Source organism: Xenopus tropicalis, chromosome 9 (genome assembly GCF_000004195.4).
Source record: "Xenopus tropicalis strain Nigerian chromosome 9, UCB_Xtro_10.0, whole genome shotgun sequence".
Taxonomy (NCBI): domain Eukaryota; kingdom Metazoa; phylum Chordata; class Amphibia; order Anura; family Pipidae; genus Xenopus; species Xenopus tropicalis.
This window is the reverse complement of record NC_030685.2, coordinates 12,618,540-12,636,160: the sequence shown is the minus strand read 5'-3', so window position 1 is coordinate 12,636,160 and position 17,621 is coordinate 12,618,540. Positions and strand designations below refer to the sequence as shown.

Here is a 17,621-nt window from a genome sequence, read left to right as displayed (position 1 = left end):
TAGATATCCCCCAGCATGCATCAATGCTAAAATCTATTGGCTCAGAACAGGTCAACGCTGAGGAAAACAGAATAGTCAAGGGTAGAAACACAACGTATGAGAAGAGTCCTCAGTGCCTTCCATATTGTTGTTCTTATGCTCTTCCAATAACTCATTGAGGCCCTATTTGTCAAGGGAGGCTTTCTACTTCCTCACTGGTCAGCCCCTCGCCATAAGGTGGCAACTGATAAATAACGAGGCACTTAGCCAATCAGATGGAGTTTGATTTCTATTTCTTTGCCCGGTGACAACATGGGCAGTGTCCAATTGCAACCAACAGAGGAGCAGAAATACAAGAATAAATTAGTCTAATCATCGTCGGAGCTTGACTCTTCATCGGAGAGGTCCGCCACTGGGAAGCGCAAGATGGCCGCCACTCCCGTCAACTGGTTTAACTCTGGGGGGGGAAAAAAAAAAAAAAAAGGAGGATGGGGGAAGGATTTAAACAAGAGACACTTTTTTGCACCAAAAGGAGCAGCAGTGACCTGCTGCTCCTATTGAACTCCCCACCCTCCACTCATATTGCCCTTATACCCTTAGCTTTAATCACATCTGAGTTGCCTATGCCATATATTAACTAACCTGAAATTGTTTTCTCACAGCAACCCCTACACTTAAATTCCCTGATTCTCTAACACTGACAACCAGGCCTGGACTGGCAATCTGTGGGTTCCGGCAAATCCCAGAGGGGCTGCTGTAAGATGCCATAGACACTCACTATTTATTGGGCTGGGGGGGGCTGTTTGGGCCTCTGGGTACTTGGAATGCCAGGACCCAGGCCCAGACTGGCAATCTGTGGGTTCTGGCAAATGCTAGAGGGGCTGCTGTAAGATGCCATAGACACTCACTATTTATTGGGCTGGGGGGGGCTGTTTGGGCCTCTAGGTACTTGGAATGCCAGGACCCAGGCCCAGACTGGCAATCTGTGGGTTCTGGCAAATGCTAGAGGGGCTGCTGTAAGATGCCATAGACACTCACTATTTATTGGGCTGGTGGGGGGGGCTGTTTGGGCCTATTTGGAATCCTAGTCCAGTCCTTCCGGCAACCCTTCCCATGCACCACTGACTTCCCATGTGTACTTACGCTCTCCTGAGACATGTAAACTGGAAAAGATCCTAATGGAAAGAAAGAAAAATCGAAGTCAGCACAAAAGTGAAGCTTTTTTTTGCCTTATGTGTCGCTGTTCTACGTACTCCTCCTCTCTAATGCTCCATGCAGGATCGGACTGGGGGGTGCAGGGCCCACCAAGGCACATGTCCCTTGCAGGAGCCCCCGCCGTGCACTCCTACCCCCCCGGACATCCTCCCCTGAATGCGCGTTTGTAAACTAATCAGGGGAGGACATCGGCGGCAAATAGGGTCGGATCTGGGCCGCTGGGGCCAACCGGGTATTTTCCCGTTGTCCCGGCGGCCCAGTCCGACTCTGGCTCCATCACTGGACCAAAAGGGGTTCATATAGTTGGTCCCAGTGGACCTAAGAATGCAAGAAGTTCTGCGATACGGCCAAATCCCCAACTGAATCCTGTATTCCATGCATTTTACCTTATTCTGCCAGTCCTTAATTCCAATCATTTCCTTACCTTACAGTCCCCCCGTTATCCTTCACGCTGTCCACAAGTCTAACGTAGCGAGTCCGCGTCGGCACGTCCTGATGTCTGCGTGAGCATGGAAAGATTCAGTTCAACAGTATGGGACAATACCAGGTACGGGGCGATGTCAGAAATAGCAACTGCTGCCGAGCTTTAGTGACTATACAGAAGATGTGTAGCAAGAAGTGGCACTTGGGAAATATGGCAGTTGCGGTTCAGTAGGGAATGTGGCAGAAAGGATGGTGGCAACAGACATGCACCTTCAGTAAGAACGATGGCAGAGTTCTGAAAGTAATGGTAAATTCTGTGCATGCATACAACATTTTTGTGCTCCCCACAATGTCTGTATGGACGTCGCTGCCTGTGTGTACTTGCAGGATAAGCATCACGGAGGCAATGGAATGAGAGGGACAGGCACCGAGGAGTACAGAGCGCGAGTAGGGAAAGCACCGGGGAGGAGGCATTGCCACTGGAGGGTGCTCAGGATGGGGTTTGGGGCATGTATGGAGGGGAACTGGGGGAAGGACAGGACAGTTTGGTCATTTCCCTATGGGAGCAAACTGTAAATCATATCATAACAATGTTTACAATGCTTAATCGTGTCATCAGTTATAATTGGAGCTTAGTCATGTAATTTCTATCACATGACTCACTGAAACTTGTATATTATAATAAATAAAGTGCCCCCTGTTGTAAAATATGTGGATATTAGAAGTCACCTCAGAGTTCCATGACCTGTATAAAAGCACTCGGCCTTCAGGCTTGTACTTTTATAAGGTCACGGAACTCCTCGGGGACTTATAATATCCTTATATTATTCAATAGGGGGTACTTTATTCACTATATATTATAAGGAACTCCTCGGGGACTTATAATATCCCTATATGTTACAATAGGGGGTACTTTATTCACTATATATTATAAGGAACTCCTCGGGGACTTATAATATCCTTATATTATTCAATAGGGGGTACTTTATTCACTATATATTATAAGGAACTCCTCGGGGACTTATAATATCCTTATATTATTCAATAGGGGGTACTTTATTCACTATATATTATAAGTAACTCCTTAGGGACTTATAATATCCCTATATGTTACAATAGGGGGCACTTTATTCAATAAGGAACTCCTCTGGGACTTATAATATCCCTATATGTTACAATAGGGGGTACTTTATTCACTATATATTATAAGGAACTCCTCAGGGACTTATAATATCCCTATATGTTACAATAGGGGGCACTTTATTCACTATATATTATAAGGAACTCCTCTGTGACTTATAATATCCCTATATGTTACAATAGGGGGCACTTTATTCACTATATATTATAAGGAACTCCTCGGGGGCTTATAATATCCCTATATGTTACAATAGGGGGCACTTTATTCACTATATATTATAAGGAACTCCTCGGGGGCTTATAATATCCCTATATGTTACAATAGGGGGCACTTTATTCACTATATATTATAAGGAACTCCTCGGGGGCTTATAATATCCCTATATGTTACAATAGCGGGGACTTTATTCACTATATATATTACTCACCTGAACAGTTCGTCAGTAACTAGTAGGATGTCAATGGCCAGAGCTTCGTTTGCTTTTTCTACTTGCTTTATCCTGATACGGAAGAGACAACAGTGTGAGACAGCACATAGACAGCAGTGACAGGGCATGAGAATGAGACACCGCTGCGCGTGAAAGCATGGAATAAAATGGACAAGGCTGCCTGTATGAACAGAGGAATAGTAGAGGCTGCATGTAGCAGTAATGAAGGCCGCGAGACACCCAGAGGTGGTTGCAAGACTGCGAGACAGAGGCCTGATCACAGTAGAAAAAGAGCTAATGGTTGGCAGAGACACAGCTGTACTTGTGAGAAGAGAGGTATGGATTGGGGATTTCTTCCCCCCTCCTGAGAGTGACAGTTAGCTCTTCAGGGCAGGGAGTAAGCTCTCACTGAGGAGTCTCCGCTCAGCGTGCTGTGCCAGAGCCGTGGGTGGGGTGCTGATTAGAAACGCCGATAGAGGTTCTCGGGGTGAGGCTACAAGTGAAGACCCCTGAGGGGGTAACAACCATAAACCTGCTCAAGCCTGCACGTACTGACACAAGTGTGTGTGTTTGTTGGCTGGAAGGGCTGGGGGGGAGTGATACAGAAACTATACAACAGGCGTCATGAATCCGGCCTATGGGGAAAGCCAGAGGGAGCCAATGAGCATCAGGAATAGATACAAGCAGTGGAACCAACTTCTCACCCATAGAACGCTCGGTCTGGTTCATGCTGCAGCATTTTGTAGAAATCGCCCAGCGCTTTTATCTCGGAGGCAGCCTGAGAGCGGGGAGAAACAGTGACATTGTAGGGAAGGGAAGGAGTGATAGAAGGACTGGAGAGGGGCATAGGGAGAGCAAGACTCTCTGGGATATTCCAATGTAATATACAGTTTGGTCATATAATCGGAGCTTAGAGATGTAATTTCTGTCACATGACTCACTGAAACTTGTATATTATAATAAATAAAGTACCCCCTGTTGTACACTATGAGGATATTAGAAGTCACCTCGGAGTTCCATGACATGTATATGGTCATGAAACTCCACGTGACTTATAATATCCCTATATTTTACAATAGGGGGTACTTTATTCACTATATAATTTACAATAGGGGGTACTATTCTCTATTTAATTTACAATAGGGGGTACTTTATTCACTATATAATTTACAATAGGGGGTACTATTCTCTATTTAATTTACAATAGGGGGTACTTTATTCACTATATAATTTACAATAGGGGGTACTATTCTCTATTTAATTTACAATAGGGGGTACTTTATTCACTATATAAACGGTGCTTAGTGATGTCATCAGTTATTATCAGAGCTTAGTGATGTAATTTCTGTCACACAACTCACTGAAACTTGTATATCATAATAAAATACCCCCCGCTGTAAAATATGAGGATATAAGGAGTCACCTTGGAGTTGCACGACCTCCTCAGTGACTTATAATATCCCTATATTTTACAATAGGGGGTACTTTATCCTCTATTTTATTTACAATAGGGGGTACTTTAGTCACTATATAATTTGCAATAGGGGGTACTTTAGTCACTATATAATTTACAATAGGGGGTACTTTAGTCACTATATAATTTACAATAGGGGGTACTTTACACACACATATATATATATATATATCCACACTGACCTTTGTGTCTGCCAGGCGCGCTGTCACTGCTGGATCACACAGAACCTCTGCAACACACAGAGAATGCATGGACAGTGAACAAGGGATCAGACCAATGGCATCTTATACATTTATTTATCAAAAAGGCAGACATGGGGCTTGCTATACATTACTACAGAGTACTTGCACGGTACTAGAATCAATAGGCTACACCGACCCACCACGGCTAGGAAGCCTTCTTTGTAAATGTAATTCAGACCAACTGCTGGCTCGCAGGGACTGCGAATCAGATTACCCAGGGCCGGTGAGTCAGTAAGAATTTCTGAATCACATCCCCTGCAGCCAAGAACTGCCATGTATACATCCTGGCCTGTTAGGGGCTTCAGCACTGTGTGGCAGCCATGTTTATAGCCAGTGACCTAAACCCTTTGGCTGACAGATTCTGACTCATATGAAACTGAAATTTTAAGCCAGATAAGCCTACCCCCCACCCCCCTATACCTGTATATAATTACCCCCCTAAATCTGAATATAATTATAGGTATATATAATTACCCCCCCAGTGCTACTCACTCAGTACTACTGCATTGCAGGTACTAAACCTGCTGGTCTCTAGTGCAACAGTATCCAGCACTGCACTTACACCCCTCTGCCACTAGAGGGCAGGGGAGGGAACACTTAAACCACATGAATAAGACCATACATCTGGCTTTTTCAACTAGCTGGGAGCTAATGGCCACTAGCAGCAACATGTGGTTTAGAAGCAGGCACATTTAGTTTATTAGAGCGCATTGGCCAATGAGTCAGGGTAAATAGATTCCCTGTCCCAATACATACTGGAATGGGGGGAGTAGAGGAATTGAATGCACTAAGGGGTGGGCAGGAAGATCCCATTGTAAAAGGCTTTGGCTTTGCATGAGGACTATAGTCTTGCATGAGTTTCCCTGTCTGGCCAAGCATTCAGTTCTGCCTGAGCCACACAAAGGGCGCCCCACAGTGGCCATTACCTGTGAGAGAGTACTTGTGCCCGGATGAGCTGTGAACTTGTAGGAATTTGCCGCGGTTTTCCAGCAGTAACTTTATATCCTGTTTCACGGCTCGCAGGAAAAGGAACTCGCAAAACTGCTCCCGAACAAAGCCGGGAGAGGCAACAAGGACCACCTTTACCACTAGGGCAGGAGAGAGAGAGAGAGATTAAATATATGAAGCAGGCTGTATCAAGAGATATAAGCATGAAAGATATGCCAAGAATGTACACACTATAAATTGCATTGGGGCCTCGCAGCACTACAAATGCACTACAAAAACACATGCATCAGCGCGGGAGGCTTTTATCCATATTTAGGCACAGGGAGAAGCTACAAATGCTAGATTGAGAGATTACTTACCATCAAAGTTGATGTGCCGCAGAATTCCCTGCATAACCTGCTCATAAAACTTCTCTAGAGCCTGTGAATGGGAGAGAGGCCAGGTATCATTCATAGGGAGAGGGCATACACCTAGGTGCACCAAAGGTACAGGCACAATGATCAGGTATTCATTGGGAAGGTGCAGGAATGACAGGCAGGAGGGAAGGAATGATACCAAAGGTACAGGCACAATGATCAGGTATTCATTGGGAAGGTGCAGGAATGACAGGCAGGAGGGAAGGAATGATACCAAAGGTACAGGCACAATGATCAGGTATTCATTGGGAAGGTGCAGGAATGACAGGCAGGAGGGAAGGAATGATACCAAAGGTACAGGCACAATGATCAGGTATTCATTGGGAAGGTGCAGGAATGACAGGCAGGAGGGAAGGAATGATACCAAAGGTACAGGTACAATGATCAGGTATTCATTGGGAAGGTGCAGGAATGACAGGCAGGAGGGAAGGAATGATACCAAAGGTACAGGTACAATGATCAGGTATTCATTGGGAAGGTGCAGGAATGACAGGCAGGAGGGAAGGAATGATACTAAAGGTACAGGTACAATGATCAGGTATTCATTGGGAAGGTGCAGGAATGACAGGCAGGAGGGAAGGAATGATACCAAAGGTACAGGTACAATGATCAGGTATTCATTGGGAAGGTGCAGGAATGACAGGCAGGAGGGAAGGAATGATACCAAAGGTACAGGTACAATGATCAGGTATTCATTGGGAAGGTGCAGGAATGACGGGCAGAAGGGAAGCAATGGTTTGCCCCCACTGTTGAATCACAATCCCTTACCCCCTTTTTCAAATACAGGTATGGGCAGTAGCTGCTGAGTAACTGCCTGACCCTCATTAGTGCCAAATTTTGTCCATGTGTTATTCATTGGGAAAGAATGGCAGCCGGGGTTCAGGCACACCAAGCAGTCATTTAGTACCACTCAGAATGTAAGTCTTGGCTCTAAATATAATAGGCCAACATTAAGGGTCTTTCCCCATGGGGCTTTCCCATCAGCCGGCAACCTATCTGTCCTGCATCAGCCAAACAACAGATGGGCAACAACGGCTCCCAAAGGGACACAGCCTCAAGATAAAATTCTTCTGGAAAAATGATGAGCAGTGCAACATGGAAGCCACTGCAACATGGAAAAGCATACAAACTGAGGCCGTTATGTTACATGAATGAATAAAGTCCCATATAATTCAATGTAAGGACCTTTTCATGCTGGGTACAGTTGCCCCTCCTCTTGCGTGGAATGCTGGTCTCAATCTTGGCTCGGAGAAGTGTCATACTGGGCGTGACCAGGCAGATGTGGGCCAGACCCTCCTGCATCACTACAGCGCCAACATCTGCACTGAATGCAGGGTCACAGGCCTGCTCTGTGGGAACAGACACACAATCATTAGTTTGCTCCTTCTGTGCCAGTCACAATGTACAGAGAGCAAAATCATCTCTGAAATCATTTTCTGAAATCTACAAGCTAAGCAGTCTCACCAATCCTCTCCAGTACAACGCTGTCCCACTGTTTCTTGGCCAGTGTGAACTTGCGGTTTGGCTCCAGTTCTATGGTATGGTAGGCTCCCATCTGCACAACAAATCAGTGTGAGCGTGGGCAAGGGTTACACAGAAACATAGAGGGATCATTGGGGCGAGAGGGAAACGCAAGGCAGGCAAAACACTTCATTGGAGGAAGAAAAGAAAGGAAAGTAAGGAGTATAAGATAGAGAATGTTCTACCCAAAGTGGAAGAGACTGCAAGATGGGGAGTGTCTAGCATGAAACTGGGAGAGAGTGAGATGGCCGAGGAAGAGTGACAACTGAAAGGAGTGGGAAGTGGGAATTTACTGAGAGATACTGAGAATGGAGGGTATGAGATGAGGAGATACTGAGAATGGAGGGTATGAGATGGGGAGATACTGAGAATGGAGAGTATGAGATGGGGAGATACTGGGAATGGAGGGTATGAGATGGGGAGATACTGAGAATGGAGGGTATGAGATGGGGAGATACTGAGAATGGAGAGTATGAGATGGGGAGATACTGGGAATGGAGGGTATGAGATGGGGAGATACTGGGAATGGAGGGTATGAGATGGGGAGATACTGAGAATGGAGGGTATGAGATGGGGAGATACTGAGAATGGAGGGTATGAGATGGGGAGATACTGGGAATGGAAGGTATGAGATGGGGAGATACTGGGAATGGAAGGTATGAGATGGGGAGATACTGAGAATGGAGGGTATGAGATGGGGAGATACTGAGAATGGAGGTTATGAGATGGGGAGATACTGAGAATGGAGGGTATGAGATGGGGAGATACTGGGAATGGAGGGTATGAGATGGGGAGATACTGAGAATGGAGGGTATGAGATGGGGAGATACTGAGAATGGAGGGTATGAGATGGGGAGATACTGGGAATGGAGGGTATGAGATGGGGAGATACTGAGAATGGAGGGTATGAGATGGGGAGATACTGGGAATGGAGGGTATGAGATGGGGAGATACTGGGAATGGAGGGTATGAGATGGGGAGATACTGGGAATGGAGGGTATGAGATGGGGAGATACTGAGAATGGAGGGTATGAGATGGGGAGATACTGGGAATGGAGGGTATGAGATGGGGAGATACTGAGAATGGAGGGTATGAGATGGGGAGATACTGGGAATGGAAGGTATGAGATGGGGAGATACTGGGAATGGAAGGTATGAGATGGGGAGATACTGGGAATGGAAGGTATGAGATGGGGAGATACTGGGAATGGAAGGTATGAGATGGGGAGATACTGGGAATGGAGGGTATGAGATGGGGAGATACTGGGAATGGAGGGTATGAGATGGGGAGATACTGAGAATGGAGGGTATGAGATGGGGAGATACTGGGAATGGAGGGTATGAGATGGGGAGATACTGAGAATGGAGGGTATGAGATGGGGAGATACTGGGAATGGAAGGTATGAGATGGGGAGATACTGGGAATGGAAGGTATGAGATGGGGAGATACTGGGAATGGAAGGTATGAGATGGGGAGATAATGGGAATGGAAGGTATGAGATGGGGAGATACTGGGAATGGAAGGTATGAGATGGGGAGATACTGGGAATGGAGGGTATGAGATGGGGAGATACTGAGAATGGAAGGTATGAGATGGGGAGATACTGGGAATGGAAGGTATGAGATGGGGAGATACTGGGAATGGAAGGTATGAGATGGGGAGATACTGGGAATGGAGGGTATGAGATGGGGAGATACTGAGAATGGAGGGTATGAGATGGGGAGATACTGGGAATGGAGGGTATGAGATGGGGAGATACTGAGGCTGAACACATGGACAATAATGACCCCATTACCTTCACATACTGGTTCTCCTGGATATTTATTCCCTTGACTCTCAGCTGACAGGCTTGGGAATCAAAATCGATGGTCTCTACGCATATGGTGAGCGTGGTGCGAATGCGGTTACTGCCCACGCTGCCTGTGGAGGATTCAGTCTGCACTTTCCTGTAACAAAACATGGCGGGAGTATGAGTATCTGCGCAGGTATCAATACCCCACCATTTATATCACACAGACTGGGGCCCACTCCTACCTGATTGTCGACGCCCGCAGACTGTCTCCGACCTGCATCAAGTTGTACGTGTGCCACATGTCTTCTGCCTCTTCGGGGATCAATGTCACCTGCCTACAAACACTGGCACGTCAGAACCCGGCAGCCATTTCCCCCCTGCCCGGCACCTCCTTCCCCCAGTACCCAGAGCCACGCCCAAGGCTCCCATTCCTACCTACCTATAATGACTGAACAATTTGTTTTGAGCAGTCAGCTACAAACCTTAAGCAAACTGATTGGTTGGTGTAACTGCAGTGGGTGGCGCACACAACACTACATCATTCCTGCCCCTCCTTGCCTAGAGGTCACACTGTTTCTTAGCCATGCCAAGGAGAAGTTGGCCTCCTGTGACTCCCCAACGCCACTGACTGGCTCCCTGTGCCTCCACCCCACAGCTGACTGGCTCCCTGTGCCTCCACCCCACAGCTGACTGGCTCCCTGTGCCTCCGCCCCACTGCTGATTGGCTCCCTGTGCCTCCGCCCCACAGCTGACTGGCTCCCTGTGCCTCCGCCCCACAGCTGACTGGCTCCCTGTGCCTCCGCCCCACAGCTGACTGGCTCCCTGTGCCTCCGCCCCACAGCTGACTGGATCCCTGTGCCTCCGCCCCACAGCTGACTGGGTCCCTGTGCCTCCGCCCCACAGCTGACTGGCTCCCTGTGCCACCGCCCCACAGCTGACTGGCTCCCTGTGCCTCCGCCCCACAGCTGATTGGCTCCCTGTGCCTCCGCCCCACAGCTGACTGGCTCCCTGTGCCTCCGCCCCACAGCTGACTGGCTCCCTGTGCCTCCGCCCCACAGCTGACTGGCTCCCTGTGCCACCGCCCACAGCTGACTGGCTCCCTGTGCCTCCGCCCCACAGCTGACTGGCTCCCTGTGCCTCCGCCCCACAGCTGACTGGCTCCCTGTGCCTCCGCCCCACAGCTGACTGGCTCCCTGTGCCTCCGCCCCACAGCTGACTGGCTCCCTGTGCCTCCGCCCCACAGCTGACTGGCTCCCTGTGCCTCCGCCCCACTGCTGACTGGCTCCCTGTGCCTCCGCCCCACTGCTGACTGGCTCCCTGTGCCTCCGCCCCACAGCTGACTGGCTCCCTGTGCCTCCGCCCCACAGCTGACTGGCTCCCTGTGCCTCCGCCCCACAGCTGACTGGCTCCCTGTGCCTCCGCCCCACTGCTGACTGGCTCCCTGTGCCACCGCCCCACAGCTGACTGGCTCCCTGTGCCTCCGCCCCGCTGCTGACTGGCTCCCTGTGCCTTCGCCCCGCTGCTGACTGGCTCCCTGTGCCTCCGCCCCGCTGCTGACTGGCTCCCTGTGCCTCCGCCCCACAGCTGACTGGCTCCCTGTGTCTCCGCCCCACAGCTGACTGGCTCCCTGTGCCTCCGCCCCACTGCTGACTGGCTCCCTGTGCCTCCGCCCCACAGCTGACTGGCTCCCTGTGCCTCCGCCCCACAGCTGACTGGCTCCCTGTGCCTCCGCCCCACAGCTGACTGGCTCCCTGTGCCTCCGCCCCACAGCTGACTGGCTCCCTGTGCCTCCGCCCCACTGCTGACTGGCTCCCTGTGCCTCCGCCCCACAGCTGACTGGCTCCCTGTGCCTCCGCCCCACTGCTGACTGGCTCCCTGTGCCTCCGCCCCACTGCTGACTGGCTCCCTGTGCCTCCGCCCCACAGCTGACTGGCTCCCTGTGCCTCCGCCCCACAGCTGACTGGCTCCCTGTGCCTCCGCCCCACTGCTGACTGGCTCCCTGTGCCTCCGCCCCACTGCTGACTGGCTCCCTGTGCCTCCGCCCCACTGCTGACTGGCTCCCTGTGCCTCCGCCCCACTGCTGACTGGCTCCCTGTGCCTCCGCCCCACAGCTCACTGGCTCCCTGTGCCTCCGCCCCACTGCTGACTGGCTCCCTGTGCCTCCCCCATGCCACTGGCTCCCTGTGCCTCCGCCCCACAGCTGACTGGCTCCCTGTGCCTCCGCCCCACTGCTGACTGGCTCCCTGTGCCTCCGCCCCACAGCTGACTGGCTCCCTGTGCCTCCGCCCCACAGCTGACTGGCTCCCTGTGCCTCCGCCCCACAGCTGACTGGCTCCCTGTGCCTCCGCCCCGCTGCTGACTGGCTCCCTGTGCCTCTGCCCCGCAGCTGACTGGCTCCCTGTGCCTCCGCCCCGCAGCTGACTGGCTCCCTGTGCCTCCACCCCGCTGCTGACTGGGTCCCTGTGCCTCCACCCCACAGCTGAATGGGTCCCTGTGCCTCCGCCCCACAGCTGACTGGCTCCCTGTGCCTCCGCCCCACAGCTGACTGGCTCCCTGTGCCTCCGCCCCACAGCTGACTGGCTCCCTGTGCCTCCGCCCCACAGCTGACTGGCTCCCTGTGCCTCCGCCCCACAGCTGACTGGCTCCCTGTGCCTCCGCCCCACTGCTGACTGGCTCCCTGTGCCTCCGCCCCACAGCTGACTGGCTCCCTGTGCCTCCGCCCCACTGCTGACTGGCTCCCTGTGCCTCCGCCCCACAGCTGACTGGCTCTCTGTGCCTCCGCCCCACTGCTGACTGGCTCCCTGTGCCTCCGCCCCACTGCTGACTGGCTCCCTGTGCCTCCGCCCCACAGCTGACTGGCTCCCTGTGCCTCCGCCCCACAGCTGACTGGCTCCCTGTGCCTCCGCCCCACTGCTGACTGGCTCCCTGTGCCTCCGCCCCACTGCTGACTGGCTCCCTGTGCCTCCGCCCCACAGCTCACTGGCTCCCTGTGCCTCCGCCCCACTGCTGACTGGCTCCCTGTGCCTCCGCCCCACTGCTGACTGGCTCCCTGTGCCTCCCCCATGCCACTGGCTCCCTGTGCCTCCGCCCCACAGCTGACTGGCTCCCTGTGCCTCCGCCCCACTGCTGACTGGCTCCCTGTGCCTCCGCCCCACTGCTGACTGGCTCCCTGTGCCTCCGCCCCACAGCTGACTGGCTCCCTGTGCCTCCGCCCCACTGCTGACTGGCTCCCTGTGCCTCCGCCCCACAGCTGACTGGCTCCCTGTGCCTCCGCCCCGCTGCTGACTGGCTCCCTGTGCCTCTGCCCCGCAGCTGACTGGCTCCCTGTGCCTCCGCCCCACAGCTGACTGGCTCCCTGTGCCTCCGCCCCACAGCTGACTGGCTCCCTGTGCCTCCGCCCCACAGCTGACTGGCTCCCTGTGCCTCCGCCCCACAGCTGACTGGCTCCCTGTGCCTCCGCCCCACTGCTGAATGGCTCCCTGTGCCTCCGCCCCACAGCTGACTGGCTCCCTGTGCCTCCGCCCCACAGCTCACTGGCTCCCTGTGCCTCCGCCCCACTGCTGACTGGCTCCCTGTGCCTCCGCCCCACTGCTGACTGGCTCCCTGTGCCTCCCCCATGCCACTGGCTCCCTGTGCCTCCGCCCCACAGCTGACTGGCTCCCTGTGCCTCCGCCCCACTGCTGACTGGCTCCCTGTGCCTCCGCCCCACTGCTGACTGGCTCCCTGTGCCTCCGCCCCACAGCTGACTGGCTCCCTGTGCCTCCGCCCCACTGCTGACTGGCTCCCTGTGCCTCCGCCCCACAGCTGACTGGCTCCCTGTGCCTCCGCCCCACAGCTGACTGGCTCCCTGTGCCTCCGCCCCCGCTGCTGACTGGCTCCCTGTGCCTCTGCCCCGCAGCTGACTGGCTCCCTGTGCCTCCGCCCCACAGCTGACTGGCTCCCTGTGCCTCCGCCCCACAGCTGACTGGCTCCCTGTGCCTCCGCCCCACAGCTGACTGGCTCCCTGTGCCTCCGCCCCACAGCTCACTGGCTCCCTGTGCCTCCGCCCCACTGCTGACTGGCTCCCTGTGCCTCCGCCCCACTGCTGACTGGCTCCCTGTGCCTCCCCCATGCCACTGGCTCCCTGTGCCTCCGCCCCACAGCTGACTGGCTCCCTGTGCCTCCGCCCCACTGCTGACTGGCTCCCTGTGCCTCCGCCCCACAGCTGACTGGCTCCCTGTGCCTCCGCCCCACAGCTGACTGGCTCCCTGTGCCTCCGCCCCACTGCTGACTGGCTCCCTGTGCCTCCGCCCCACAGCTGACTGGCTCCCTGTGCCTCCGCCCCACAGCTGACTGGCTCCCTGTGCCTCCGCCCCGCTGCTGACTGGCTCCCTGTGCCTCTGCCCCGCAGCTGACTGGCTCCCTGTGCCTCCGCCCCGCAGCTGACTGGCTCCCTGTGCCTCCGCCCCGCTGCTGACTGGGTCCCTGTGCCTCCGCCCCACAGCTGAATGGGTCCCTGTGCCTCCGCCCCACAGCTGACTGGCTCCCTGTGCCTCCGCCCCACAGCTGACTGGCTCCCTGTGCCTCCGCCCCACAGCTGACTGGCTCCCTGTGCCTCCGCCCCGCAGCTGACTGGCTCCCTGTGCCTCCCCCATGCCACTGGCTCCCTGTGCCTCCGCCCCACAGCTGACTGGCTCCCTGTGCCTCCGCCCCGCAGCTGACTGGCTCCCTGTGCCTCCGCCCCGCAGCTGACTGGCTCCCTGTGCCTCCGCCCCGCAGCTGACTGGCTCCCTGTGCCTCCGCCCCGCAGCTGACTGGCTCCCTGTGCCTCCCCCATGCCACTGGCTCCCTGTCCCACTCACCCCGCCTCTCACTGCTCACTGTGGCTCAGCCCTGCCCCTCACTAGCCAGCTATATGACTCACTGTGGCTCAGCCCTGCCACTCATTGCCCAGCAGCTCGCCTCAATGTGCCTCAGTGTGCCTGAGCCCTGCCTCTCACACAGCTACCTGCCTCCCTGTGTTTCATTGGTATTTCCTCACCCCGCATTGTCCTTTTCGATGTCTTTGCTTATCAGCTTCATTGTTGCCTGTAAGTGCAGCCGCAAGGGCTGAGTCCTGTACCCAGCTCACTGCCGGTGTCCGGCTAGAAGTTTGCACATACTACACTCCAGTCTGCCAAGCCACGTCCAACATGGCCACCGAAGCCATATGATCCGCCATCTTTGTACCCCAAAGCGCGGCTGTAAACTCTAGATAACGCTCGCGTTCAAAGCGACTATATAAACTTTCTACAACGGCGCGTAAACGAAACCTACACCGGAGAACCGCGTACTACTACTCCTATAGGCAGTCTGTAATGGTAACATCCTGGAGTAGCAAGATGGCAGAATCCGTACTTCCTGTCATTAGTAACTTCCGGGTACCTCACGCTGTACACTGCGGCTATAGCAGGGTGTAGCAATATGGCCACTTCCTGTCACTGAGGAGATAACTTTCTTGTTCTGCCATATTTAGTCCTGGCAAATGGTCCTTTTCTAATGATGGTCTCAAAATAGGCAGCAAATTAGATATTTTTAATAAACTGCGAGAAAAATGTATGTTCCAGAACTTTTCTCTTATAACAACAGACAGCTTGACTGTGAAAGATTTGTTTTCTTTCTTTTAGAATCTCATTTGGTGCCTCAGGTGGAGATACAATTATACAATTGGGGCCCCAGAGTCCTATTAAAGTTCAGTGCTTTTATGGGCTGAAGAATTATGGTTGCCCATTTCAGTCTTAGTGACTAAAGGGTTAAGCATTATGAGTTGGAAACAGCGGGGTTCAGTTTTTGATCCTGATCCTGACCAGCTATGAAATGATTGTAACCCCTATTTGGCTATAAAATAGTTAAATACCAGCTATTGGTAGAGCATGGGGTACATGGCGACTTCACTATAGGGAAGGAATTACTGGAGGATGTTGCTGAACTACACCTCCCACTGCCACTGTGTAGTGTAACTGCTTAGCTCAAAGGATAAGATGGACGACAGGAGCTCTTGCAATCAAACTGTAACTCTTTATTGTCCAAGACAAGCTGTAGTATTGCAGGGATAAAGATACTCACACGTGCAGAAATAGCAGACACCTCTGAGGATAGTAAGAGAGGATGCCACCGGTTTATCCCACCTCTTTGGGAGACTGGGCAGGGTAAAGCACCTGTCAGCTTGGCACCATTATGGAGGGCAGTCTGGATAGTTACTCCAATCCTCAGGTTGAATACCTTTAGCTAGCATGGGTCCTACAGCCGACTATGGATCAGGGATTTACACTGACCTGTATCCTGTGTCTTAAACCGTGGCCCTATGCTAAGGCAACATTGCCTGTATAGAAGGTTACTTCCAGCTAACCTCCTGGTTGGAGCCAGAACTGCTCTTACTATCTAGTTCTATCTGTCTCACCCTCCTAGAGAGTGCTATTACAGTATTCTGCTATTCTAGATAATCCTCATTCATGGGGTCCCTGCCCCTGACTTCACCAGAGTGGATATTAAACTCTGGGGCAATGGCTTGGCTTTACTGGGGCCTATTTCTGATCCCAGGCTCAGTGGAGCTTTCCTGAGATTCAGAGGCAGCCAAAGAGGAGGCCACACCTCCTTGCTAGTCACTATAGGAGACTGCAAGGGGTGTGGTCAACCAACTAACCCAATAAGGTATAAGTGCTAAGGATAAACTAGATACATGGGTCTTTGTGCAGTAACAGTACACATCAGGAAGAGGTAGGGCAGTGATCCCCAACCAGTGGCTCAGGGGCAACATGTTGCTCCCCAACCCCTTGGATGTTGCTCTCAGTGCCCCCAAACCAGGGGGTTATTTTTGAATTCCTGACTTGGGGGCAAGTTTTGGTTGAATAAAAACAAGATTTACTACCAAATAAAGCCCCTGTAAGCTGATAGGGTGCATAGAGGCCCCTAATAGCCAATCACAGCCCTTATTTGGCTCCTCCATGAACTTTTATGGTGCTTGTGTTGCTCCCCAAGTCTTTTTACATTTGACTGTGGCTCCCGAGTAAGAAAGGTTGGGGATCCCTGAGGTAGGGTTTAAAGCCATAGGGGAGCATAACCTTATGGGTCCCTACATGATAATATAGCAGGGAACATGTAACCCAGCACACCCTGGCCCTTCAATAGGAGACAGTTGGGGGCACAGTATGAGGGACTTGACACCCTCTCCTTACCACAAAAAGTAGAGAATACCAGGGGGTGGGTAGGACTGAATGCAAGCGAGGAAGTTCCCTTGTGTATTTATTCATAAAACATTAGTTTAGCACAGGCCCTGGAGCAAATGTTGCAGAAAATGATAATTTATGGATTTCAAACAAAATCGTGGGGTGGCTACCTCTGTATCCCTGCTAGACATTCTCCAACAGCGTTGGGTTGGGATTGTGCAAGACGCAACAAGAGAGCATAATGAAGAAAAGTGTTAAGGTAGGAGGCAGCAACTAGAAGTGGAGTATTTCCCAAAAATATGTTCCTAAGTCACCATCAGTTTCTTCATATAACTTGTCTCCATCTACTTATCTCTTGCAAACAAATTGTTTTTGCCTGTGGGGCCATCTCTTCTCTTACTGCTGTAGCCTCAGGACCAGTGGTGGTGACCAAACTGTGGAGGAGAAGTCACAAGGGGGCCCATAGGCCAAGGCATGGTTAAAGTTGTGGAGAACAACGCACCAACATTTGTTTTATATCTCTACTCATTTCATTACCTAAGGAGGACCCTGACCAAAGAGTGAACGCTCAAGACATTACCTGGTTAAAGTTCAGACCTTGAAGTGGTGCTTAAACTAAAATAGTTGAACAGTGATTACTCTACACGTAACCCTATTTTAACCCTCTATTTGAAAGGCCAGGATTTGAACAGGCCTCCCCCCACCCTTAGCTCAAAACAGTGATCCCCAACCAGTGGCTCGGGGGCAACATGTTGCTCACCAACCCCTTGGTTGTTGCTCTCAGTGCCCCCCAAACCAGGGAGTTATTTTTGAATTCCTGACTTGGGGGCAAGTTTTGGTTGAATAAAAACAAGATTT

At 52.3% G+C, this 17,621-nt stretch overlaps 1 protein-coding gene and 1 long non-coding RNA gene across 3 annotated transcripts; one reads left to right on the top strand and one right to left on the bottom strand.

The window, feature by feature from the left end:
• Window positions 1-250: 250 nt before the first annotated feature.
• On the bottom strand, window positions 251-14,934 carry pelo (pelota homolog). Of its 2 annotated transcripts, XM_031892586.1 has the most exons (13): window positions 14,600-14,934; window positions 9,822-9,914; window positions 9,583-9,733; window positions 7,730-7,820; window positions 7,451-7,614; window positions 6,209-6,269; window positions 5,828-5,989; window positions 4,842-4,888; window positions 3,890-3,963; window positions 3,186-3,257; window positions 1,619-1,693; window positions 1,123-1,154; window positions 251-436 (listed from the first exon to the last, which is right to left on the bottom strand). In XM_031892586.1, the coding sequence occupies exons 1-13, from the start codon at window positions 14,638-14,640 to the stop codon at window positions 348-350; spliced, it is 1,152 nt and encodes a 383-aa protein (XP_031748446.1). In that variant the 5' UTR covers window positions 14,641-14,934; the 3' UTR covers window positions 251-347. The 2 variants fall into 2 exon arrangements, with proteins under 2 accessions (XP_031748446.1, NP_001004823.1); NM_001004823.1 differs by lacking the exon at window positions 3,890-3,963 and having other exon boundaries at window positions 256-436; window positions 14,600-14,750.
• Window positions 5,984-7,336, top strand: LOC116407636. Its single transcript, XR_004220464.1, has 2 exons — window positions 5,984-6,334; window positions 6,410-7,336. It is a non-coding gene; the product is annotated as an uncharacterized LOC116407636 (long non-coding RNA).
• Window positions 14,935-17,621: the final 2,687 nt, after the last annotated feature.